Source organism: Heliangelus exortis, chromosome 1 (assembly GCF_036169615.1).
Source record: "Heliangelus exortis chromosome 1, bHelExo1.hap1, whole genome shotgun sequence".
Taxonomy (NCBI): Eukaryota; Metazoa; Chordata; class Aves; order Apodiformes; family Trochilidae; genus Heliangelus; species Heliangelus exortis.
In genome coordinates this window covers 123,604,081-123,631,650 of record NC_092422.1, presented here as the reverse complement: position 1 = coordinate 123,631,650, position 27,570 = coordinate 123,604,081, and the positions used below count along the sequence as shown (strand labels likewise).

Here is a 27,570-nt window from a genome sequence, read left to right as displayed (position 1 = left end):
TGAGAAGTTCCAGAAGTAAAGTTTAATCCCCAACAAAACCCTCCACAGTTCAGCATCCCATAATACTCAAGTCCAGCCTCTAACCACAGTTTCTCTGTCTCCAGTGAAAACAATCTCTAATGCTTTCACTACAGGATTTTTACCCAGTCCTAATAATCCAGTATAATCCATATTATTTCCCAAAAGCACAATGAAGAAGTTTCTGTTTCTTGGGTTCAATTGCTTTAAAAGGTTAACCTATAGCCTGGAACTAAAGTGTAATGTTACTAAAGATATACGTATTTCATAATCTGAAAAAAAAACCCACATTCAAATATGTATATACCTCTGTGACAACAGTATCACACTCAAAAATCCCAGAATAATCAATTGACTGGGACTTCTAGAAAATACCTGCCACTTCATGGGAGCTGTTTGGGTTATGTGTCTAGCAACTATGTCTCTACCTTCATCTTCCATTTCCCAAAGGCAAAATTCCACTGGTTCCAGTGCAGCCTGGTCTAGTGGGAAGTGCCCCTGCCCATGCAGGCAGGTTGGGTCTTGATTATCTTTAAGGTTCCACCACAAACCATCCTATTATTCTACGCTTCAGTTTGCTCCCCAGCAAAACTTTTAAGATGAAGTAGAACTGAAGTTGCAAAGGAGCTGAAATACCTCATGAACAGCTTCTTGGAGTGGAGTAGACAGCAGGTCTGCAGAGTGCCAGACATCTACAGCACCAAAGCCTCGGGGTCAGCTGCTCACAAGTCTCTTGCCAACCAACTTTCTTCTTTAGGAAGTTGGTATTCCCAGGAGGCTCAGAGTGTGGTAGTTTGGTCCTCTGGATGTCCAGTGGACAGTGCTGCTGAGTGAAACGTGTTGTATTCATTCAGAAGCATCCAAGGTGGAGTGTTTCCATCCAGTTTCTCTACTCCTGCAGGCAACTCTGCCACCAAAGTTGAGCTCAAAGCATACCCAGAACATTGTTTCTGTGCTATTCTCCCTCACCCCTATCACTCCACACAGGCCATGAATACTGTTCCTGTTACCACTTCACCCACCTTTCCCTAACATGAAAATATATTTGAGCATTACTAACAGATGCAGCCACTAAAGGACACTCAGGAAATCCATTAGTTTAGCCAGTACCAACAACCACAAAAACCTTCATCATCCAGATGTTGATACTTGAAGATGGTGATACTCTAGTGGTCCAAATGACTGTCTTTCATCTCCAGTGCAGTGGCTCAAAGGACACATTTGGCTCCTACACTCAAGCCAAAACACACGACCCTGACAGGCAATAAACATTCCCGTAGGAGAAACCTGTATTCTGTATTGTATTAGCCACTGTATGTCAGAGCAAGGGTAGGACTTTACACTAGAAAGCTCAGAGGGCAAAGGAAGACTGAAGTGGCTGAGCAGAGCTGTTCATAGGCCTGTATGATCATAGAATCATAGAATTGGCTGGGTTGGAAGGGACCTCAGAGATCATCAAGTCCAACCCTTGATCCACTCCCGCTGCAGTTACCAGACCATGGCACTGAGTGCCACATCCAGTCTCTTTTTAAATATCTCCAGGGACGGAGAATCCACCACTTCCCTGGGCAGCCCATTCCAATGCTTGATCACCCTCTCAGTAAAGAAATTCTTTCTAATGTCCAACCTAAACCTCCCCCGGCACAACTTGAGACCGTGCCCTCTTGTCTTGCTGAGGGTTGCCTGGGAAAAGAGACCAACCCCCCCCTGGCTACCCCCTCCTTTCAGGGAGTTGTAGAGAGTGATGAGGTCTCCCCTGAGCCTCCTCTTCTCCAGGCTTTGTACACATATGAAAACAGAGGAGTTAATGAGAGAGGGTTTTTGCTGAGTAGAGGGGAAAAAGGGAAATGCCACAGGGAAAAAAACCCCAACAAACTAGAGAGTTCCCAGACAAGTTTTTGCTCTTCACTAGAAAAACACTATTTTCTAGAGAACTCTTCTTCTTCAGAAGTGACCAAAGGGCTGTGGGAAGTTACAAGAAAAAGGGAGTAATTGATCAGTCTGATTGGGGAAGTTAGAGCAGGTCCACAGGGGGGCCACAAAAATGGTCAGAGGGCTGGAGCACCTTTCCTACACAAAAAAGGCTGTGACAGCTGGGGTTGTTCCACTCAGGAAATAGAAGGCCAGGAAAGGAAGACCTTTTAGCAGCCTTTCAATAATTAAAGGGGGTTTATAAGAAAGTTGGAGAAACGCTTCATACCAGGGCCTTTAGTGACAGGAGGAGGGGCAATGTTTTTTCGATCTACCTTGCAAGAGGGTTGATTTAGAATGGACATAAGGAAGATATTCTGTACTTTGAGGGTGGCAAGACACTGGAACAGGTTGTCCAGAGAAGCTGGGGATGCCTCCTCCCTAGAAGTGTTCATGGCCAGGCTGGATGGAGCTTTTAGCCACCTGATCTAGTGTGAGGTGTCCCTGCCCGTGGCAGGGGGGTTGGAAGTAGGTGATCTTTTAAGATCACTTTGAAATCAAACCATTCTGTGATTCTATGATTCTAAGTACTGAGAAAGGTAAGTTTTTAAAACAGGCAAGACAGGGTAGAGTAAGTTTTGATAAGGAACAGACTCTAAACGCTTATTTCCAGTTCTTGTAATAAGTAAACACACTGCATAATCCAAACTTCATCTTTTAGCAGTATACCTTACAAATATTTTCCCTGCAGTGTGTTAGTACGTAACTAAATTAACTAATGGTAAAAAAAGCTCAGAACTTAAACATGGAAAGATGGGTAGCTCATTTCTCATTTGGGATGCTGTTCTGGATTAGTTGCACGTCATGCAAATGCCGAAGACTTAAAAAAACATTTACACTTTTCCAATTATCATTGAAAAACTAATTCTGGAATAGACCAAAACTTGTGATAATTTCACCATTTTAAACATGAAAAAATTATTTATCCAGTAACATTTAAAACTGAGATAGTTAATTCCAAACACTTGAAGCCTGTATTTCTTTCAAAAGAAAAAACCCCTGTGTTCAACCATACTCTAACTTCCAACTTAAAACTGATCCAAAATGAATCAAATAATAATTTCCAAATACACATTATTGCGTTATATGACATAAAGACCAGGGTTCATTACAATACAGATTTCTATATAGTGTTCCAAAAAGAAAAAAAATTGGTAAATTAAATTTTAAATTATCACATTTTCAAATTAATAGGCCAGAAAGTAGTAAGCATGAGCACAAAGGGTAAATAGCAACAAAGATTAGCTAACAGGAAGGTATTGCAGCTGTCACACATCCCAGTCACTGAATGTAATGGGCAATACTAAGTCATGTAATAAAAGTATGAAAGATTCACAAACCCTTTGTAATCACTGCTTTAGGTCTGTAGGACAACCCATATGAACCACTAACAAGTAATACATTATCGCAATTGTTTTCTAGAATATAAACTTACAGTTTATTTTTAAAAATACAGCCAAAATAGAATTTATTAATTTAGACAGGTTTCAAGACATGTACAGTGAGTATTTTTTTTACACAACAGCAAGACAACTACAGTGACATTGTAATGCTTACACTGAAACTGATGCTCTGGCAAACAGCAAAGGCTGAACAAAATGAAGACCAGTTTCCAAATGACCAGACTGACTTTCACTGGCACAGAAGATCATACAAAGAGAGTAAATGTATAAACAGGTCTTTTGGTGACTACGGAAGGTATTGCAATGAATGTACTTTTGAATTTTAAACTTCTGAAATCTAAAAAATAACAAGAAATTTTACCAGTCTGAAACCCACATATATATGTACAAAATATATTTTCATGGAAAATATGTGAACTAGTAAGCTTATTATGTGTCAAACTGATCCCATCTTTAGATGACGGGATTCTGGAATGTATAAAATTGGTCTTCTTTCCATGTTCTTTATATTGAAATGACTTTTTTTGCTTGTAGCACTATAAATTTTAAAGCTGTTGAAACTAAACTTGTCATTTCATTGGTGAAGAGACTTCTTACTTTTTGGCTAGTACATGCCACAGTTTGACTAAATCCTGATTTGGTATGAAGCCATCAGGCTGCTGAAGATCAAAAGTTGAAAAAGGAATTAAAAGTGAAAGGAAGAGGTCACATTAACAAGGAAATATTTTAACATCCATGGTGGAGTCAGCTTCAGTATTCACATAGCTGTTAGCTGATCAACAATGTTACTGAACAGCCCGAAAGAAACCAGTAACACCAGACAGCCCTTGGTTCAGTAGCAAAGGACATTTATTTACAAGACTAAAAATGACAATAAATCACACTGGTAGCAGCGGGAGATGATATAATCATAAAAATAACTGTAAGAAACACTAAGGGCCTGAGTTGAAGGTAACAATGTGCTTCATTTAACTGAGCAGCAGTTGTTAAAAAAAAAAAACAAAAAACAGAAAAACAAAGTGAGAACTTAACTGTTTAGTCTTCCCATTGGATGTTGCGTTGTTCTCAGATAACTGCAATGTTAACATCCAGAAGTAAAGAAAAAACATGTTCATCCCTGTATTAATTTACCTGGTTTAAAGCTCCCATTCCTGAGAAAACCCAATGCCTCACTCCTGAACGAAAGCATGAGTTTATAGTTTCAGAAGGAATAACAAAGTTATTTTTAACTCTTGATGAGCAAAGTGAGTAACACTGAAGCAACAACCTGCAGTATGGGATTCAGCTTGTAGACCATAATGAAGACAAGAGAGATTACTTGCCATGCAGCACAGAAGAGCTGCGCCATACGTTTAAAAAAGTACTGTAACTTATGAGGAAAATTTATTATTAAGAAAAAATGCATGAAGATTTTTGGGGAAAGGTTACTTACCAGTAGCCAGAGGTCTTTGTGATGCATTGCACGTATGCACATTTGGTCTACAGAAGTCCAAATGTCAGAGATATTCAAAATCATAAAATGGGTTTTTTTGTCCCTCAAAATACTGGGGGACTGTACGCATAACTCTCTCTTTTCCTTGACTTGACAGTAAGCACAGAATTTTATCATCAGCCACACATAGCAAGGGAGAAGGGTACAGGATATCTTTGAGATAAGCAACTTCTCTTTCCGAGGATATGCACATAGATAGCCACAACACAGATAAACTAAGTGTCCCAGTATTCTCAGAAAAAGGTGGCTGGAAGAGATTTAGTACTTTCATTGAAAACTGCTTGAAATAGTTGTCCAGTTTGCAAAGATACAAACCTGAGATATTACAGAGCTAAGCCTCAAATGTAGCCTGAGAACTATTAGATTATATCCTGATTACTGATGGTGATTCAACCAATACTGTTTTCAAGAGAGGTAATGCAGTCCACTACCTAGTCTGGAGATGGTGATCCTGTTTGATTCCTCACCTGGTCAAGAGAATTAGATTAAAAATAATCTGAAGGTCTCCGTCACACCCAATAAAAAGACAATACTCTCTTGCCACTCAACATGTGAAGGGAAATCTCAGACCTGAAAATACAGGATTTAACAAGGAAAAACATGGATGGTAAATTTCCTGATTTGGTGATCTGGCAGAAGTCCCAAGTGAAGTCCAAGGATTTGCCAGTATAAGAACAGGAAAAGGTGTGGGAAAGGAAAAAAGTCAGTGATTGAAATTTGATCTTCTGCTACCCAGCAGAGGTGCTAGACATCAAAAAGAACAGCAAGGACATTTGTCAATCACTGGAATTTAAACAACCTTATGTGAAACATGATCAAGGTTCTCATGCTTTCGAACTAACATAAGAAAGTAGTCTTGACCTAGCATTCAGTGGGAATGGTGATCCACAGCTACTGGAGTAGGATAACTTGTATTCAAACAGATTAGGGCTCAAAGAAGGAGCAAGAATAGAAATATAGATAAAATAAGGTTCTGAGGCCATCTCCTTCAAATCGCTGTTGTTAAAAAAGAAAGAAAACCAAAACAAGCGAAACATGGAGAACTACAAGAAGTTTGTTAGGGCATGGAGAGGTGCAGTTGAGGAAGGCTAAGGCTCAGCTAGAGCTGAAATTGTCCAAAACGTCAAGAACAAAAAAGCAGAACTCCTCACTTATGTAAACCATAAGCAGAAGCACAGGGAAGACACAAGCCCACTGCTAAGCAGGGTAGGGAAACTATTCACTAATAATGCTGAAAAGGCAGAGGTTCTGAATTATCTCCTTTACCCTGCCAAGTGACTATGACAACACATGTCAACCCACCAGTGGAGGCCTAGTCTATGGCCTCATGTAAGGGTTCAACCCACATATATCCACGGGCCCAGAGGAAATCCACCTGAGGGTATTAAGTAGCTGATGTGGGTGCAAGGCTACTGTCTATAACCTTTGAAAAGTGCTGGAGATCTCAATATAAGAAATTTTTTACACTGAGAAAAATCAATCACTGCAACAACCTCCCCAGTGACATGAGGCTTTCAAGATGTGATTGGACAGGGGGATGGATAATCTCATCAAGGCTCTCTTTACCACATGTTGGACTGGAAGATCTTTGAACTTGGGCTGTTTCATAATAAAGATGGATGAAATGGGAGATTCAATCACTGAAGATTTACATCTGTAGATACAGTATACATCCGTATTTTCTCAGCTGTTTCTGAAGCTGGACAGTACCCTGTGAGAAGCAGAATCAGCTCAATTTTCAGGCCAGATGCAAGCAGAGAACGATGTATTACAACTAAGGCTCAAGCTATGGAGTAAACAATTTCTGCAAGGATGTGAGAGATTTGCACAATGTGCTGCATTTAGAAGGAAACCAAGCTTTTATTTCTGTCTAAGTATTATCTGGAGAACATTGGGGTAAAACTCTTCCAAGACCACTGAAAGGCATTGGAAGCCACCTTCAAAATATTCTGGCACGACATGCTGCCAGCTTCCTTAAAATATTTTAACACAGAGGACTGTAATTCCTGATAGGGCCAGAAGTGGGTTAGGAATAGCACAGGGCTAGGAAGCAGGCTCAGAGTTTCTGAGGACAGCTGAACTGAAGAATGACATACCTCCCATCTGCAACTTGGTCCTACAGATGGCAGGATGGGCCTCTAACCCCTGGGGAAATAACAAGCACAGCATGTTGGCAGCAACTGTCTTTCAGATTTTCATAAACCCCACTGATGAGACGTATACCTCCTGAGATGCAGAGAAATTCTTCTCATCCTGCTCTCCAGGGAACACGGATGAAAAGCTTGAATCCTGTTCCTTTTAGAAGGTGGAATGTGGGAAGAGCTCAGCTGCCACAGCCAGCTCCAACACTGAAGGCTGTCTTAAAGAAAGTCAGTAAGTGCCAGGGAAGGGGGAAATGGTTCCACCCCATCAGGGTCCTCAGCATTGAATGCTATGGTCTGTGGTATGGGATATGACTGATCCTGTAGTACAGCCTCAGATTAAAGAGCTTGGGTGGAGGAATATCCAAGCAGCTGAGTTATTGGAATTGAAAAGAATACAGCAATTTGGTCTCAGGGGCATTTTCCTGCTTCTTTTTGGCTGGATGAGATCCTCAGGTGCTGAGAAAAACTACATAACTCACCCAAGTTTCAGGTAGTAGTTTACTACTATTAGAGTGGCCTTGGAGCTGCTAGTGCAAAGTAGGCCAAGGCCCTCATTTAAGCTGACATTTTGGCTAAGCACTTTCTGGTGCAGCCCTGTGTTCCTTCACTGGCTCTTCCCCACCCAGTGTTGCCAGAGAAAAGAGAAGGTTCATGATAAACAGAACTTGGCCTTGACCTAAGATTTAGATAACCCTAAATGTTAGTGTCAGAGGTAGACCACCACTTTTATTTGGAAACTTCTCTTATTTTAAGCAAGGAGTATTAAATGTGCTAGAGCTGTAAAGCTTTCTGTAGCAAAAGGAAGCAAGCAACCACATGTCAGTGTTACTTCTAAGTGAGGTACATGCCTCAAGACAGAAAAACACTTAAACCCATCCTTAGATGGAGCTATGGAGTATGGCTTGGGCAACATCTATGAAGTATCTGGACCCATTTCTAATAAGGAAAGGAAAAGCAGCAGAGAACTTGCTCCCATAGGGAGGGGCACTGCATTTGACAAACTCAAATTTAAAAAATAACCATACTAGACTGGTTGAAAAAGAGAACCACATAGCCAAAGGCTAACACTAATAAAAAAATAAAGACATCAAGGTAAGAGACATCTAGAATGTTTTCATGGTTGTGCACTGAATATGAGCGAGGAAGGTGCAGTGTGAAAAAGCTTTAACTTCTGAGACCAGGAAAAACAGGAAGATGCTGTCTTTTAATACCTGCAGTATACATTTCTCTGTTAGTCTTTCACAGTATTGAAGAGCTGATGTCTCCCAAGACATAATACTACAGCACAGTATTCCTTGGAATCCAGAAAACAGTCAGTACTGAACCTTTGCTGCTTCACTTTGATCAACTCTATCAACATATCATTAGAATATTTTAATATATGAACTTCCTCTACTTTCCCTGCACTTGTTATGATGTCCAGTGTTTCACTTGACAACAAGCAAACTTATCTTCAAAGCAGCAGGAAAAAGTTTGATTATAAAGGTCTTGTTTCCATGGAAATGCTGGCCTTTTCAGGATGTTTGCTCATGAATTTTCCATTTAATCAGTGAGAAAGAACTAGTAGCAAAACACTGAAAACACAATGCAGAGAGGAAAGTTAATTTATTTTTCTAAAACATCAAACTAAGTTTAGATACCTTAGTTCAGTCAAAGCTTCTCCAGTTTCTTCACAAGCCTGGAATTCATAAACAAATATTCCAAGTTCATCTATCTACAAAAATAGGATGGACAATTCTTGACTTTCTTCAGATATCAAGTTAATTTACAAGTCCTTGAAGATCAGATGAAAACCAGAAAGTGATCCTATATTCCTTATTACACTTCACCATGTTTCCCAAGTGTAATGGAAAGGAGGAATATTCCCCTTCTTTGGAAAGGTGCACGGGAAGGCTTATTGCCATCTCTTGGAGACAGGGTATGCATTTACATCACCATGACTGCCATGGTACAGAATCCTTGACTGCTACTTTTATAAGGAATGCCCAATTATCTGAGAGTTGTAGTCTGCTGTCTCCATTCGCAGAATGTAAGGGATGATGCTATCAATCTGAACATTTCCAATCAGTCCTGCAAAGAAGAGCTCTTCAGTGATGGCAGCACTCATCAGCCTAAGAGCAGGCAACCGGAGAAGAAGTCTGGACAGTCTGGAAAGTAAGTTTGGTAGAAAGTTTTACTTGTGGTCACAGATTTTGGTGTTATTCACTAGCATCTCATCAAGTAAAAGAAGAGGAAAAATTAATTTCTTACCTTTAAGGAGGTAAGAAGACAATGTACCTATTTGTTACAAGGAAGACCATTCAAATCAGTGTCACCCATACTCTGAAAAGACAATCAACCAAGGAAATGTGTGTTTTACAGACCTGTAAGTATCATCCGGATATGCTTTTGTTACATAGTCTTGGAACTCCATGTAAGCCTTTTCTTGAAATTTCTCAATCTGTACCACATTTTCGAGTCCTGGGTGATCTGAAAAAAAGCACTCTAGATTGTTACACCTCTTTTATATATGATGCACTAAAATCCATACAGATTATCTGAAAGCATACTGATATAAATATTTGGTAGCTGTAGCAACTTAGCAGATTTAATGTAGGGCACTGCTTTATCTACTTGTATTTCTTTTCCTCTATGTTTAAGTTTACTTAGTATTCTATAAATTGAACCAGACATTTTTAAGAGTTCAAATAAATGCAGTGCTTGTGATGTTTACATCAATCTTGATGATATGGGTCTGTTTTCTGTATAGTAGTAAACAGCACTGTTTCAGTACGCAGACATTTATTGGAATATTGTCAGCACAAACAGCATTTGGGTGGGAAGCAAAGAATAAAACTAAAATAAGTGAAAAAAGCAGAGTAAAAGGCTATGAACCATTTGCTTCCTAGAAACTGTAGAAGATACACAGCAAATAATTCTTTTTCAACCATTTGGTGCAGAATTTTCAAATGTGCTAAACATAATTTTTAGCAGTGATTTAAACACTTGAAATCTAAATCTTGCTAAAATGAAAGAATATTAACCTACCTACCAAGTCACATTTGGAAATTATTATCTGGCAATTCTGAACACTTTACATGTGCTGTAATTTTTGGTATTCATCTATCTTCATGTAAATATTTTACTGTCATTGTAGAATGACAAATCACGTAGATTTGATTTTTCAGAAATGGAATCATAATGAGCTGCAAAATATGTCAGATAAAAGATTATTTCTAACAGTCACTCCTCATCTCCAAATGGTTTAATCTTGAAAAGGGTAGATTTAGATTAGACATTAGGAAGAAATTCTTTAGTGTGAGGGTGGTGAGACACTGGCACAGGTTGCCCAGGGAAGATGTGGATGCTCCTTCCCTGGCAGTGTCCGAGGCCAGGCTGGATGGGGCTTGGAGCAACCTGGTTAAGTGGGAGGTGTCCCTGCCCATGGCAGGGGGGTTGAAACTAGGGGATGTTAAGGTCCCTTTCCACCCAAACCATTCTGTGATGATTCCATGATTCTCTCATCAGAATCAAGAGTTTTTGGTCTAGCTCTGCTAAATGCTTTTTAGCATTATAAATGCTTTCAGAGCAATCTAGCAGTTATGTAATACATTGGACTCCCCTAAACACATCAGTTCAGAGAGGAATATTTTGTCCTATACAGTAATTCAGTCATTCTGAAAGCATGAATTCAAATTTATGTGGAGGACAAGAGGCTAACAAGGTCATAAAGAAGAACACATTTGGAAGATTCACTTCATGATGCTGCTTTTAGAGCAATGTCAGAAATAGAGCTAGAAGTCAGCTTTCATAACCAGTAGTTTGAAGACCATTGCCAGTACACTAATAGCCACTGATAAAGATGCAAAGTCTTCCAAATACTCACTTTGTACCCAGACCTTTGCCCAAGACTGTCTTGTGACACTCAAACAGCTGGCTTAACATGGAAGATTTTCTGTAATCAAGTCCCCAGCTCTAGGAGACAGCAAACCAGCAGGGACTACTAAGGCAGATGTTCTTACCTTAGGACTATGCTGCATGTGCAGCCCAGCCCCATCCTGTGGCAGAACAGTAGAATCCCTCAAATTTTAATGTCTGGCCTGTAAATCATTGCCTTGAACGGTACCAAACCAGTCTTTATTGACAACATAATATTGACAACACATTGCCATTAAAGCAGCTACACATCATTAGAAATGTGATCTTGAAAGCATGTGACCTAAAGAAAATTAATCTCATCACATGACTGGATATACAGTCCTTTCCCCAGATGTTTTTCCTTCTACCTTTTCTGTTGTGAAATGTAAGTGGACAGAGACAAATTTACTTCAGACCAAACAAATAAGCGAATAGTGCTCTGCAAGTTTAAGCTTTTCAGAGAAATATTTTGTGGTCTCTGACAGGACTGATTTCTTCAGACAGAATCAACAGATTCTGCTGGAGGACCCAGCAGACATGGTGGGATTGAGGTATTTTTCCATCATTTTGCTTTGATTATGGGAATGGCATGGAAGGACTTGTTGGGTATAAGGAAAACTTAGAAGAGAATTAAGTATCCTGCAAGAATGATCTACTAAAATAAACAAGCAAACTCTCTCCCACCCCCACTTAAAGAAAGCCCATGGCTCTTCTGAAGTAACAGTGGAAAGTCTGGGCAACTCTTCCATCCTTAGTGGAAAAGAAAAATTGCAAAAAACTACAAGCACTCTTAATATTCTGACTAGATGGATACTGTTTACGGGAAAACTGGAGCAGTTCCTGTGCTTCAGGGGACTGGAGAAGTAGACACATAAACCCATGTGAGCTTCTCCTAGTCATGAGGACCAAGAGCAGGATTATGTTCTACAGTGAAACCACTCAGGAAATTATTTTCCTTAGCAATCCATACCAGAAGAATATATCTGCAATATCCTCTGGAGATCTGGGATTTTGTTCTGGCATTACTTATACTGCTTATTTGTGAGAAGGTCTTTCATCTCAGAAGTCTTCCATTAGTGCAAAATTATAAAAAATAAAAGAAATTGAAGATATGTAGGGTTTTATGTACTTAGATGAGTTCCATGAATTCCTGCTGATGCTTGCCACTTTTACTGTGAGACATGGATACTGTTTAGAGATACCACATATAAAATGATCATGTAAGTAAGAGGGAAACTGCAAAGCAAGAAGGCTATAATTCTTTATATAAATTTAAAAACCTGCTTAAATTTTACAGATTTGCTCTCACATCAATTAATATGTCTGTGGAAGGGTGAGCTGCAACTGAATGAAAAAAGAAAGTTCTTCTCAGATCCAATAAATCTACAGAAGTGACAAGACCCAAATATCCATCTCTTCTCCATATCCTACACTACTCATGGGGGGGGCAGGAGGGGGCAGGTCCCTAAGATTCAGACAGCTTTTTAAAAGTTCCTCTAATTTTTTCCATGGGATATCAGAATTGTAAAAAGGCAGAGCAGTGAGGATTAAGGAAGCTATTGTTGCTTTTAAAATTTTAAATTTTCTACTGCAAAATGGACTGACTCAAGATTTATTTCCTAAACATGACAGTGAAAAACTCCCGGAGACAAAAAAAGTATTTAGCTTTATACATCTTTCTTTTATCTTAAGATTTTGTTTTGTTTTATTAAATCCCTAAATTTTGAATGATGACTCTAAGATGTGTAATATACTGATATAATATTGTAATGCCCTTAGTGAAAAGTTCATTCTACAATTTTCAAATAAAGAAAATTAATTTTGTACTTTTCTAGTGAAGTGTTACATAACCTAACTATTCAGGAAGTATCTTCTATAACCATAGGACACTAGGCAAATACTGTTCAGAAGCCAGAAAAAATAATGAGGGAATGTTTGTGGTGTTCATTCACCAAAAATGATGCAAGATTTGTTTTCAAAATATCCATGAGAACTGGGATGGTAAGTTTCTGTAATTTTGCATGGAAGAATTGATGCCTAGAGAGACAAGGCTTTCACAAACTAAAACCACAACTTTAAGGCATCTCAGCTGGATGTGCAAGAGCAAAGATTCTGAAAAATAACCTGCAGGTCCTGAGAAGAAGTATCCCAAAGAAAGGAGGTGCAGAATTAAAAGCTGTAAATAAAAACTAAGAAAGAATAAACATCCATGGCAGAGGCAACAGTATAACTTAAGCCTCCAAAGCAGCATTCAGCCATGTACATTAAAAGCTTAACCCTCCTCTTCCCACAGTCCTCAGGTAAACACCTTCCTAGGTTCCTCAACAATATGGGCAGTAATCCTACAGGTGGCATATATGTAAGTGCATATAATGAAACAGGCATAAGTTGTATGGCAAAAAAAGAACACGGATTAAAGTGTCACATTTGCAGTAATTACATACCAGGACTGAAGAGGACGATTGCTTTCAAATATGCATATTCATATCCATCTAGGCAAAGCTTAACCATGCTGTTACAGAACTCTTGTAATTTGAAGATATGCTCCATGACTAATTTTCCTCTGTCTGTTGGCAGCTTATCTGAATCACCACAAATAAAATATAAAACCCTCAATCAATATACATGCAAAAAATGTGATCATGCTGGACTGTTTAAAACAATTATTTGCATTAGATTCAAACTGTAGGAAATCTACACCACCTATAAATTCACATACTAGGTCTGAATAATCTTGACAAACAATAGTAGACTGTACTGACTTGTTTTCCTTATGTTGTACAATTAGGTCTCTTTCTGCTAATAAAGTTTCCAATAATCAGAGGCAGACAAGCTTTAAATAGTGAAGGAAGGGAAAAACTACTTATGAGTAAAGAATACATTGCTGTTGCATATCTATGCTCTACATCTAGGAGTCAAGTGCCACAGTGTAGGTTACTGTACAGTTTCATGGGTTGTTTTAGTTAAACACCATGCCACTGCTGAAATAGAAGTGCACTCATAACCTTTCCTGACCTGCATCTAGGGGAATATGGTTGAAGCAGAGCTGTTCCCCTTGAGTCAGCAATAGCCAAGTGGCCTGAAAATCCAGTTCCCCCCACAGTCCATCATACTAGGGTCCCTTGGCTCCACAAACTTGTTATCTTTTGGAGATGCTGCAGCTGGCATGCTACACAATTAGAAGACACTGGATATAAATTTCTTAAGTTGTGTAACTGAACTTAATTCCCAATTTAGATGGCAGATAAACACATTGGTAGTAATGATAAAGCCATAAATTATTACCATAATACTCCTTTTGGTGATGCTAAAAAGCACGCTCAAAAATTATGTACAAAAAAGTTCCCAAATTCCATTTGTATTCCTCCTAAAGACATTCACAGATTTATTTATTAATATCTTTCTCTGATCCAAAACAGCTAGTGTTTTAATCATTTTGCTTTTATTATAAACCACTGTTATTTATAGGAGGATCTTGTGGATATTTTTAAAAGTTGAAAACTTCTCAGAAATAATTCTTTAATTCCCTCATCATAAGAGGAGAGGGAAAATCTGTAGTCCTGTGGGCTGTTTTATTTCAGTTTACCAGTCTTGGTTTGCCTAGATAAACTCTTGCTAATCCTGAAATTAATTAATTAATTTTAAATTAATTCAACTGTAGTTACACCTGAAAAATGTCAAGATTTTTGTATGTGCACATACTTTAATAAAAATGTGTTAAGAACTATGAGCAGATGAAGTCTATTATTTTTGACTGATTTAATTTTAGTGCTGACAACTTTATGGGCACTCACATGCACACAAAGACTAGTTAAAACACTCCTCCTACCACTCAGAATGAGATTTCCCTCACTGTAGAGTAAATGAGAGAGGAGCCAAATGACATCCCTTTCATTTGAATGAAAATTATGCAAAAGATACAGGATTATTAAAAAACAAAGTATATTTAGGGAACATTTGCTTAAGACTTGCATGTACTCTAAAAACTAGTATACAGAAGTCAACAAGCCAAGTTACATAAATGAAGTATATCAACAAGTTAGCATTCAGCTGCTTTCTTTCACAGCTATAAAATGCAAGGACAAGTAAATCACTCCTTATTTTGTACCCTTGACACACAGAAATCATATTCACAGTACACTACTAGTGTTCATTGATGCTGCCTGAAACATTCCTAGTTTGTGCTGATGTATACTAACAGATCAGCAGAACACTATTAGACATTACACAGAAACACAATAAAAAATCTACATGCTAACTTATATTAGAAAGATGGGCAATTTTGATTTTTTGTTTGTTTGTTTTGGGAGAAGGAAGTTCCAGAATAGCTGATGTTTGCAAAACTGCTAAAAAATCCATTGTGAACCATTTTCTCGTATTATTTTCTTTCAATACTAAGCACTAAACTCTAGAAAAAGTAGGTTTTCCATTAGCAACTGAACGATAATTTAAAAACTTCTGCACAGGTCAAAACTTAAAAAACATGAAATAATTCCCCAAGTCTGGGAATGAGCACCATATACACCTTACCTTGCTGTAAGCTTCCATGAAGGTGATTAACAAACGCAGTTAATATTGTTGCCACATTCATAACTTGTGAACACTGTGCAAGACCAAGCGTAAAAAGTTCGTTCCAGCAGGCTTTTACTAATGAGATGCTGTTATCCTGTCTATTGAAAAACACAAGAATTTCACTTAATAAAACTGGCCATTCGCATTCACAAGTTTTTTTTTTTTAATTTGAAGAACATTTCATAGCACATACAACCATTTCAACAAGTACCAAAATGAAGCCCCGGATCAAAAGTATTTTTATTTGCGTGGAGATTGGAGATGGAGATTTACTTGGATTGGAAAAAAATATATTGCAAAGTAACATAGTAAAAAAACATATGCAGACTTGCTATAAGCATACTCGGTTTAGAGTGACATTTGTAAAGAAGTAATTTTTGTTATGATGTTGTAAGTGAAATAGATTTCTATCACAAAAGCAAGCTGAATTTACAGTAAATAACAACTGTCTAGATGTATTCCATCATTTCTTAGGACTTACACTAACTTTTGGATAAAATCTACATGCATGGGCAGAAAACGTTTTGCATTGTTCCTGGTATTGTGGATCTAAAATAGACTCAAAGGTCTTTTTTTTTTTTTTCTTCTATCTGGCAGATTGTGCTAATTTCTTAACTAAAAACATACGAAACAGAACATATGAGATTAAGATCCTGAGCCTGCTGACTGCTAGCTATTTTCTGTATATCCTCATACTTGGAATCGTGACTCAAATACAGACTTGAAAGTATAAATAGAGATCTCAAAAATTTGTTTGCTGGAAGAATTAGCTCTTAAATTAGGCTTCGTGTGTAGTAAATATTTTTTTTTCAAATGCTGAAACTTAAAATTGTGTTTATCAATCCATATTCAGGCATTTCCATATTAGGAACCTAACTTTCAATATTGCCAAGCATCTCTAACTTGCATATCAGTACCTTAAAAAGAAAATCCTATATTATGCTTCACAGCTTTAGTCAGTAAATATAAATAATGGAAAGTTAAAAGAAGCACAAGACCTATCAAGGAAGAAAAGCACATTAAAGCTAGGGTTTCAACAACAGAAATACAGTGGAATGGATTTTTGCAAGGACGTTGATGAAATCTTCAAGATGTTTGGTGGTTTTCTGCAATGATAATATGCCAAATGACAGATTAATGTAGATTGTCCTGTACTGGATTACAGAGAGTTTATCTACAAGAGTATTTTTTAATGTGATCCAGTTCTTGTTATGCTAGATGTGATACTGTATATGCAGCTTTCACACAGATCTGTCACCTCCCCATTCATCCCCTCTCAAAGGAATTGTGCTGAGGAACAGTGAAAATAGGGTATACTGGCTACTCAGTGTGGATAAATGTATCAGCTAGAGGAACTTTATGGTTGATCAGACTTGAGCAGCCTCAAAAACCTAGGAGGCAGTAACCAGCCTGATAAATGTTTCAGTAGGAATCTCTCTTGCCCACAAAGACCCTCTTGCAGGAAGATGAACTAAGCAGTAATTTGGTATTATTAACTAAATCAGCATGCCAAGACCAACTGACTTGCTGAGATGAAGGAATCACCTGGATACAATTCCCGATCAAGGAATCACCTAGATACAATTATCTGTCTTACAAAACCATTACACTATGGTTTTTCTTTGGCTTGTTAACTCCTTTCAATTACTAGCACCATGAATTTATCTTTATTTTACAAGTGAAATGAGTCATATTTCTAAAAGTCAAAATTACGGTACATTATTTGCTCAAGCCATAATTTTAGGTGGGATTATACCTGCTAGCACAGGTGAAAATTAAGGAAAAGCCTGCCCTTCCATGTTTTTATTCAAATAAAAATATATTGCAAAATAACATAGTAAAAAAAATATGCAGATTTGCTATAAGCATTTGTTCTTAAATCCTTCCAGAGAGACATGCTGTCCCTACAACACTTTATTTTAAAAAAGCACTTCCCATTTGTTGTTGTAACAGTAATTTGCAGTGCCTCTCTGTTACAAAAACCTTTAAAAACTGTTTAATGATGTAATCTACACCATACTGATTTGCTACACACTTCAACACTCCACAAGGCAACAATGTCTACTAAATGAAAACATAATATTTACTTTATTTTTTTACCCTTGCTATTGCTTAGCTTCATAGAATTTTACTTTCTCCTTCTCCTAAACACAGACTTCAACTACACAATATATAGCATCTTTCCTTAAAAAATGTACAATCCTTTGGCTTAAACATATGAGAAAGCACAAATGGCAATCACAGATCATCCAGCTTTTCACAGCCTTTCCGGAAAAGAGGCCAGTCCCTCACTGTTAAAAGCAGTTGTCTTTGCTGCCACAGTCATACACTATTTCAATATTGAATTAAAGAAAAATCCTGAGAACAGATATGATTTGTACTTCATTTGTGTCAGAGCTGATACTGTATCTTTATTTGTTTGAAGTCTCTTCATAAAATTACTTTTGAAAATAGCCTAAATCAGTTTTTCCCATGTTTTTTCCCTGTGGTTTTCCATCTCAGTTTTGAGATGCTTTCTCATGATGATCATCAATGTAACAGCACATTTAGCTAAGGAATTTTAAGTAATACAATGAATTCTGCTGGAAAAGCAGGATGTTAAACAAGCTGTAAAAAGAATAATAAGAATCACTTTCTGGTTACAGCAACCATTTTTTTAATTATTTCTTGAAATTGAACAACTTCATCCTGAATACTTTCTGAATCTAGCTAACCATTATCTTCCCATTGGTTATTAAAGGCAAAATTCACCTATAAAGATAACAATATTTGAGGGTCCAGAGCGGATAATCCTTTTGGTGCCTGCCTAACACATATCTTAGTTTGACGTAGCTATAAAAACTATAGAAGTCCTATTTACTAAAAATGTATTTTTAAAAGTTGCAGTGTGCAGGCATTTGATTGTCACAAATCTACTCTTTTTTTCCCAAAAACCCAACCAGAGTACCTGAATTAGGCTGAAATTGGGAGTGCTTTTAATTCAGAAAATACAGCTTCAGGATGTGGATCTATAAAAATATTAATAAGTAGATTTATATTTTTTTCATGTCACTGAAGGAGGCGGTGAAAATAAAGAATTAAAAAGTGAGTACTCACAACATGAATGAAGACAGTAACTGAACACTTACCCTAAAGCTTGGAAAGATGGAATGGAACGTGCCCAGTGCATTGACAAGAAAAGCAACCTGGAGGCAGACTCACAGATATAGTGAACATTAAGATATTCAGGCATAGGAGAAGGCATGGTGAGCTGGCAATCAAAAAAAGAAAAAAAAAAAAAGTGCAAGTCAGCTATTTTAGTTTCTTCATTTAAAAACATGGGGAAAAAAACCTGATCTTAGAGTTTAAGTGAAAAAGTAAGTTTCTTTAAATAAGCATGAGATAACTCTGACATGGAATTTAATAACTGACTTTTTCATTATTAGCCATGGTATATATCGTGGCTATATATCATAACTACAAAGCAATCAAAAAGGAAAAAATTTTGAATTTTTATCTTAAATAAATATTTATGTACGTATTTATAACAACATTTATCTACACATTATAATATTTATATACACATTGCTTGCACATGTGAAGAAAGTGGGACTTGACCCCGAACTGCTAAATATACTGTTGTAGTTTTATTATCAGAAATTAGTATTTTTTATTATAATGGCTTGGCTAATTAAAAAAAAACAAACAAAAAAACCCAAAAAAACAAAGAGCAATCAACATTTGCATTAGAGAGCTGTTTATTTGCGTGACCAAAAGTATTTTAATCTCAGCTGGCAACTAAGGACCATACACCTGCTCACTCACCCATCTCCCAGAGGTATGGAGGAGAGATATGGTAGGGTAAAAGTGAGATAAAAACAGTTTAATAGCATAATAATAAAAAATATAATAATAACAAAAATAATAACAATAACAACAATAACAGCAATGACAATGAAAAATAGTAATTTTTAAAAATGTAACAAAGAGAAGAATGAAAGAATAAAACCCAAAAATAAAACCTAAGAAAGTGATGCATATTAAACAAATGAAATATATCTGAGCATGACATCATATGAGATGGAATATCCCTTTTGTCAGTCAAGCTCAGCTGTCCCAGCTGTATCCCCTCCCAGTCTTGTCTGCACCCCCAGACTACTGGCTGGCAGGGTGAGGAGTAGAAAAGGCTCTGACTCTGCTCAGCAGTAACAAAACCATCCCTGATTTCCAACATTGTTTTCCACACAAATCCAAAACACAGCTCCACACTAGCTGCTATGAAGTAAATTAACTCTATCCTAACCCAAATCAGCACAGAGGGGCAAACTCTAATAAAAGGCCTGGAACTGAAGTTTTTAGATTAGCAAGCTTTTTGATATGTCTATAAATGAAAAGGAAAAAAAAAAGGACTGAACAATTTCTGCAGGCTATTAACAAGCCACAAAATTAACAAGCTTCCCTACAAGAGAAACCATATTATTCCTTAATGAATAAAATAAATTAATACCATACTAAAATATGGTATATAGACAAAAGAGAAACTCACAAACACTTAAAAATACTTGAAATCCAGTCACAGACTACATTAGCTCTACCTGTTGTCAAGCGCAACTGTGGATGCTGCCTCTGCTTCATGTCACTCTTTTCTATGTAAATCCTTCTGAATGGATTTACTAGTATTTTAAGGTAAGAAGCTATAAACAGAGCAAACAATGAAGAGAGCTGTACATTTTCCAAAATACTTAACCAGTGAACATTAACAGTGCATTCATCAGAAAGGAATGCAAGTATCTGAACAAAGTCACCTTTCTAGAAAACATGAAATAAGATTTAGTCAGATCATTATACTACTATGTAAAAATGCTGTAGTACCCGGAATGCTACATGTGCATCACTGAGTAGTGGCCCCTCTATTTCAACAATATTCATGCTTGTCTCTCCACTCATCAGCTGTACACTGGAGTCCATACTGTCAGAGTTCTGGCATGCTGCACTCTCTCCTGGATTTAATGCTTTTGCAAGAGTATCAAATGCCCTGTGAAATCACAACAAACATAAATAAAATTTTAGAGACAGTTTCAATTTAGAAGGAACCCACATATGTCTGAAACCTGTATTTACATGTCTGTTTCAAAGAACTGGATTTGGAAAATGGAAGCCAGTAGCACGCTTCTGCTGCCACTCAACCAAACAAAATCCCTGAAAACTCCAACCTGCAGTGACTGAAACAAAAATTAGCAGCAGAGATCCTGTTCACACTTGTCATCAACAAATTCACAGTTTTGACATACTTATTGTGCTGCTGAATCACAGTTTGCCTTTCAAGATCTCTTTAGTGATGTTTACTGAAAGTGCTGCCATAAGCATTTCAAGCACACGATCACCAGACTGCTCTTAAGGCAGCTTAATGCATGTATAAATTTTATAGACTTGTGCTTCTACGAAGCACAAACAGAACAAGCTTTTTTTCTTTTTCTAAACATAATGAGTTGTGGTTAGGTTATTCAACCTAATTTGAAAGGACTAGTTTGAAATATCTAAGAGAAAGCACTCTCATGCTTTCAATACCATCTCTAGTATCTTTTATGTGGGACAGTAACTTTTGTGAAGACCGAGTCACATGCACAAAAATTATAGGGGAGATGCCAGGAAGAGCACAGATATATTATTCAGCATTTTGTTTTTAGAAAACAGATCCATTGTTTTTTCTGTGCATGACTACATCTGAGAACCAAAACTGATATATCTTCAATCAAAAATACACAGATTTGATCACTGTCCACAGAGAGATGACATGTTCTGAAAGCATTATCATTTGTATACAGTGTTGCATGGAAGACTTACACATAGAGGTCTGAAAACTTCACAAAACTGACTAACAGCCTGTATGCTGAAACGATTCTCAATTTACAGAGACATGTTTATTACCACAAGATCTAAAATCAGTGATTTAATGCTGAAGTCTGGGAGTAGATTTTTGCCATCTTCTCTTCCTTCACACTCCCTCGGTCTCTAAATACATTAACATGCGAATAAAATCTAAATGTTTACCATGCTTAACATGATCATTTACAACCAAAGAAAACAAGACAATAAAAGAGCTGCTGAAGCTACCTCAAGCTTGAGATGGTAAATGACCTAGTTTTTGTTCCTACATTTGCCCACACACCTTCAGGTGTACACATGAGGGTGACTGGGGCATGCACAAACAGACTAAACAGATGTAAGTGGACTACAATATACTTGGGACGTTTTCTGTCTCAGATATACAGAAAATATAAAGGGAATCCATTCAGGGCTAATCTCTAGAAGTTATATTATCAGACACCTGCTAGAAGATCTGAATTTCAGGTCCTGAGTGTCTCACACTTGGCAGTCTTGGTCAGAACAGGTAAACCCAGCAACTCAGCGCCAGCTGCTTCTTAAGAAACATAGGATCACTGCAAGGCTCTTCAGGTAGCAGGGACAGAAATGTAAGAGAAGAACAAAATCCACACTCTCCCTAAAAGGTAAATGTCATAAGCATCTACCACAATCCTGTATTTATTCCAGTATAGGCTAGAGTCCTTTTAAATAGGGTGAGCAGGTACAATGGTTAACTATGTGATACTTTGTTTCCAACATATTCCTGAATGTTTGATTCCAAATAAATCTTCCTCTTATCTCATAAACTGGCAGTTGCAAGCCAGCAGAAGCCAGCAGAAGCTCTGCATGTACAAAAACACGATTTACACAGCACATTCTTATATTCTTTACCTATGAGCACACAGCCAATGCCCAAAGCAGCACTTTTATATATGTCACACTGACCTTCTAAGCAGCATACAGAGGAAGGAGAAGAACAAAGGTATCCTGCTTGTAATTATACAGCACAGTGGAGACTATAAGAGAAATTATGGATTTCTACCAATACAAACTACTTCACTATACAGCAATCTTTTTTTCTGTGGTGGATTAGATATACACATTTCCAACACAGCATGAACAATGTAGATGGTGTGTAAAGTAGTATTCAACAGCTGTCAGAAGCTTTCATGAGACAACAGCCAAGGAAGAATGCAACTGTGACTGACAATAACTAAAATAACTGAGTACATACTACATGGAGTATCTTACAAATATGCTTGCCAAAACAGCTCAGTTAAAACCGGTGCAAGACTCAAGTTTGTAAGATATTAAATTGTTGTACTTGTATTGATGGTGAAAATTCAGTGAGTCCTCCTGCCTGGAAAGGTGTCCTGCTTCTGATTCCTCTTTCTCAGATGACTCTGACTGAGAAAGACCTGCTCCATGACCTACTTCAGTAGGACCCATTCTACTGCCTACCTGAAAAGGTACATTGTCTGCTCAAGAAGGACAGTGTTTCTCATTCTTATCAGAATGATTTGCTCCCTGACCTTGGCCCTCCCCTAAAAAATCTCTTGGAGATTTTCCATGGGATAAGGGCTGGGAACTGATTTCTTTTTCATTGCCTTCTAGTCACAGGGTCAACTTCTACTGGTACAGAATGAGTAGGAGTGGTTGTAGTAGCTGCAGCAGTAGAAACAGGGCTCACTTTCTGAATCAGAGTAGCATCAGTGCCTGCAGGGTTGCAATGGCCACAGCAGTAGGGGCAGTGCCCTCTTTCCCAGAAGCAATGATCAGTCTCCAAGCAGCAGTCATCAGCTTATGATCACCCGAGCCTGCTTTACCAGTGGTTGCACTCACACCAGGACAGTTGAGGTGGCTGTCTTGCACCTCCACAATAAATGAAAAGTACTAATAAAATTCAGCAAAAAATTAAGAAAAAACCTTATAAAATAATGCTATTTTGATTAAAATATGGCAAAATCAGCTTGACAGAAGAAGAAGAGGTTTAACTTCCCAAGGCAGAATCAAACACATAATAAGCAACACGGTTTGCTACGTGGCACCAGAAGTTCACACCATGTACCACTTCAAAAAACACCAAGAGATAACACAGATTAACAAAAATGTGATAAACATGGTTAACCAGATCAGTAAGGTGTTACAGATCTAAAAATATCAAGATCATCATGGTATATTGTTGCGGCGAACCCTTCTCTCGGGGACACGGTTCTTCTCAGGAGGTCTCTCACCATCTCTCTTCCCAGGTATCTCTAGGCATCTTCTCTCTGCTTCTGGGAGCATGCCTTTTATTTTGCCCTTCAGCCCCGCCCATTTCCGGCTGGGGCAGGCCCTAATTATTGGGCACAGCTGGGCCTAAGCTCCCAGTTCATTATCGGCGACACCTGGTGACTTGTGGTTCTCACTACAGTATATCACACCAGTAAGCCTCAACCAGCACCAAAAATCAGTATTACCATGAGACAAAGGCAATGATAAGTAAACACATACACCCTAAAAGTCCTTGCACACATTAAGTAGAGCAGTGCTGACATAATGAACCTACAACACATTTCAATAAAGGCATATATTTAAAAGTTGACAAAGATCTCCCACAGCTGTGTCCACGGCCACATTTTGTTCTCTGTCCTCGGCCATATGAGTATCCATTTAATTTCCAACCTTTCAGGACTCTCAAAAGAAAAAAATGTGATACACTCTCAACTAAACCATCCAGGTCTCCTGTTGGAGCTGGAATTCAAACCATTCAGACAATTACTCAGAGCCTGGGCTGAAGCCAAGAAGCTGAAGCCCCACAATGTGCACAAATAAATCTGACAAGGTTTAACGCTGGGCTGGCAATTAAATGAATGATGCTCTCTATTAACCTCTCTCCCTCCCCAGAAAGGGGAAAAGAATAAGGGAGAGAGACTTATGGGTTAGAAACTAAACTGCACAGCTTTACTGAAAACAATAATGATGAAAAGGAAAATAATGATATATATGGAAACATAAAAAAAAATATATAAAACCCCACTATCGTGCTTCCCCTTCAACAACGCTCAGGTCACCACAGAGACTGCAGGGCAGAACCTGGGAAAGTTCCGGACTGGGCTCCTGGAGGAACTGGATTCAGGAATGCACAGACTGGGATCAAAGGCAGAAGAACAGGACGTTGGCCATGGACAAAGAGAGTTTGACTCTCATGACCCCTCAAATTTATACCAAGTATGACACATATGGGATGGAGTATTTTGTTTGGTCAATTTTGGGTCAGATGTACAGCCCGCTCCCCCCCCACATAGGAGAGTCACAGGTGGGATCCCTTTTTCCTCCCTTTCTGGTGCATGAGAAGTTTAGCAGAACCCAGGAGTGGCTTTGGTTCTGCATACCATTCTCCAGCAGTAACTATAAACATTAAGTGTTATCATTCCTATAAGCAGATACTCACCGAGAAGCACGCTGTTAACTTCAGCAAGTGCAGTTACTTCAGAAAGACTTAACTGAAAATTACTAACAAGAAAATTGGTTCTGTCCTGCACAAATCAGGGCAAAAGAAAATGCTTTTCAAGCTTTTAAGGTTATTCATAGTCACAGGCATTAAACTTCTTATACATTTAGGATGATACAGAACACTTATACTATAGTACAAGATCTAAGACACATTAAGGACAACCAAAAAATACACTGAGATTTACACTGAAATTAATTTCAAATACAAACAGCTGAAAGCATGTATTTCTCAATTGGAATTTCTTTATTAGTTCACTTGGAAGACACTTAGAAGATTTATCTTCTACCTTAGTTTAGCCTGTTAAGTTACCTCTATTTTCAAGTGTAGCATGCCTTACCTTGTTACATCACTACTAGCTTGCTCTTCTTGCTGGAGTTCAGATAATGATGCATCTCCATTACTTAAACTCTCAATCATAGATAGCTCTGTACTGCTTTGTGACATCTCTTTGCATTTGCTGAGGTTTGCTAATGAAGTCACCACATTTGCCAGTGTACTCAAATCTCCCTGACATGCTTCAACCTAAGAGACAAGTAGAGTTTTTAATTCTTTCATGCTGGCAGAAGTTAACTTGCAGTATAAGAATCTAACCTTTACATAAATGAAAAATTGAACATGTGAAAAGACCTGTAAGAAAATCACTGTTTTCAGTAAATTAGTAATCATAATGCAGCAATTAGACACTGTACTGCTTCTGTTTTTCTGTACTGCCACTGCACTTTGGACTGTTCCTTTTACAGCTAATACCTATCTATTTCTTTAAGAATGCTGGATGGTAAAGAAGTGCAGAAAGAGAATTTATCATCTCTGCTCACTAGTCAATCACCAGCACTATAAGACTACAGTAGATTATATTCTTAGCATTTTCCTTCCCTCCTAATGAGTCAATAGCAATAGGGTAGGAGAATATTTAGAAAAGAATTAATGAAAAGTCAACTTTAATAGCAAGCAGAAAAAGAATTCTGCTGCAGACTTTTGGGTTTTATGTCTTTAACTGGAAGGGAACAAGGTGATCCAGTACTGACCAGCAATTCAAAGAGGCGGTTAAACATGTTTCCTACCCAGCTCCAGAGAAAAAAAAAGGAAATTAATAAGGAAAGTGCATGGTAACAGACAAGTATACTGCTGCTAACACCAGCATGCTTCATGTCATGTAGCTTGCATTGCCATACTCTACAGGTAGAGCCAGAAAACTGAAATGGAATAAACAGATTTTGATGGGACACTTTGCAGACAGAGCAAGCAAGGCAAAATGCATGGAAACAGTATGAGGTAATTTAATATCAGCTAGAAAAATACAAAATATTCCTACTGTGCATGTTTAGGGAAGTTATCACATGGCTTTAGTTGATCTAAGCCTAACAAAATGGAAACAAAGGAGACCCAGCTGAGAAATAAGATTGTTGCTGACATAGATCTTACTATCTTTGGAAAAAAAGTAGCAAAGTGGAAAAATAACCTAGCAGTACCGAATGTACTCTAATAATGCCACCTGAGGTTCTGCAAACAGCTTGCAGTATTGGTACAAAAGAAATATCCAAGTGTTGGGATTGCTCAATACAAATTAAAATAATGCAGCCCTTGCAGCTCCCTAAAATCATGAAGGAAGGTATTTACTTTGTAGAGGTTTTGGCTTTTTTTCTTGGCAAGGCTAAAAGCATTTTCTTGAGAAGGCATTTGCATTCATGTGCAAGAGAAAGCATATTGTTATAAAGGAGTGTTTTAAAACTTAATTTAACAAAACAGAAGAACAAAAAAAACACATCGACCTTCCCTTCCAAAGAGAAAACTACAGCAATCAACACTACTTAAAGTATCAGCTGTATCATCATATACCTTATCTGGAGTCATCAGGACAGTAGGCTCACTTTTTATTGCAGACTGATGAATGTTAACAAACATTCCCGATTCCAGAAGACCTGTTGATCTGACACAAAACAGCATACATTCTTAATTTTGATTAATTTTAAATCTCATGTTTCCTGTTTCAGGAAACAGATATTTCTGCCTCTGAGTAGAATTTACATACCTTCCTGTTTCATTGTCTGTTACAAAAGTTGGAGTTGCAGCTAATGGACTACGAAGATCTTTCCGAATGTAGATCTTCTCTGTAGAAGCTGCACAGTTTGAAGATTTTTCTCTTGACACTTCAATAGGTTTCCTCTCACACTGAACAGCTAAGAAGACAATATGCAATTAAGTCACATTCCAAATTACAGACTTAGAAGTAATCCTTTTTCAATTCTCTTTATATAAACTGCAATTTTAATCATGATTCTGAAAGTAACAACAAAAAAACACAACCCAATAACCATTAAGCCAACAACTTCAGTAAAAAAACCCAGACCAATCTGATTTGTGATCTTTTAAGTGGAGGCTCATAGGTTCTCCTTCTCTCAACTTCACTCTTCCATACTCTCAGTTCATGTCTATGGGACTCATTGTACCTTTTCCACAGGTCATGGGTCTGGGATGAACTCACGCAACTTAAAGAGGCTTCCCAAGTTAGAAGCTTAGACTGTACAGGCACCAGAGGGAAAGTGTAAACATCCACTTCCACCCCCCCCAGCTTGTTCTCCCTTTCTGAACTCACTTCTTCCATGCTGGAAAAGTGTTATTGCTTCTGATGACAGAAGCAAGGCTGGTAAGGAAGGGAACATCCACAGAGGTTCAGGGGGGGTCAGTAAAATAGAGCTGGATGACAAAACTAATACTCTGACTGTAGTAACAGAG

The 27,570-nt window shown here is 37.8% G+C and overlaps 1 protein-coding gene across 6 annotated transcripts in view; it reads right to left on the bottom strand.

Annotated features, from left to right (window-relative positions):
- Positions 1 to 8,614: 8,614 nt before the first annotated feature.
- Positions 8,615 to 27,570, bottom strand: part of NR2C1 (nuclear receptor subfamily 2 group C member 1) — a 44,178-nt gene continuing 25,222 nt past the window's right edge. For 4 of the 6 annotated variants that reach the window (XM_071764947.1, XM_071764954.1, XM_071764967.1 and 1 more), the window contains 9 exons: positions 26,867 to 27,014; positions 26,674 to 26,764; positions 25,175 to 25,359; positions 20,349 to 20,511; positions 18,626 to 18,747; positions 15,456 to 15,595; positions 13,370 to 13,507; positions 9,392 to 9,497; positions 8,615 to 9,175 (listed from right to left, as the gene is read on the bottom strand). In XM_071764947.1, coding sequence (XP_071621048.1) covers positions 9,001 to 9,175; positions 9,392 to 9,497; positions 13,370 to 13,507; positions 15,456 to 15,595; positions 18,626 to 18,747; positions 20,349 to 20,511; positions 25,175 to 25,359; positions 26,674 to 26,764; positions 26,867 to 27,014 — 1,268 coding nt within the window. In that variant the 3' untranslated portion in view covers positions 8,615 to 9,000. Of the gene's footprint in view, positions 9,176 to 9,391; positions 9,498 to 10,059; positions 10,214 to 13,369; positions 13,508 to 14,486; positions 14,547 to 15,455; positions 15,596 to 18,625; positions 18,748 to 20,348; positions 20,512 to 25,174; positions 25,360 to 26,673; positions 26,765 to 26,866; positions 27,015 to 27,570 lie in introns of those variants that run through there. The other 2 variants (XR_011730061.1, XM_071764986.1) reach the window with 2 other exon arrangements.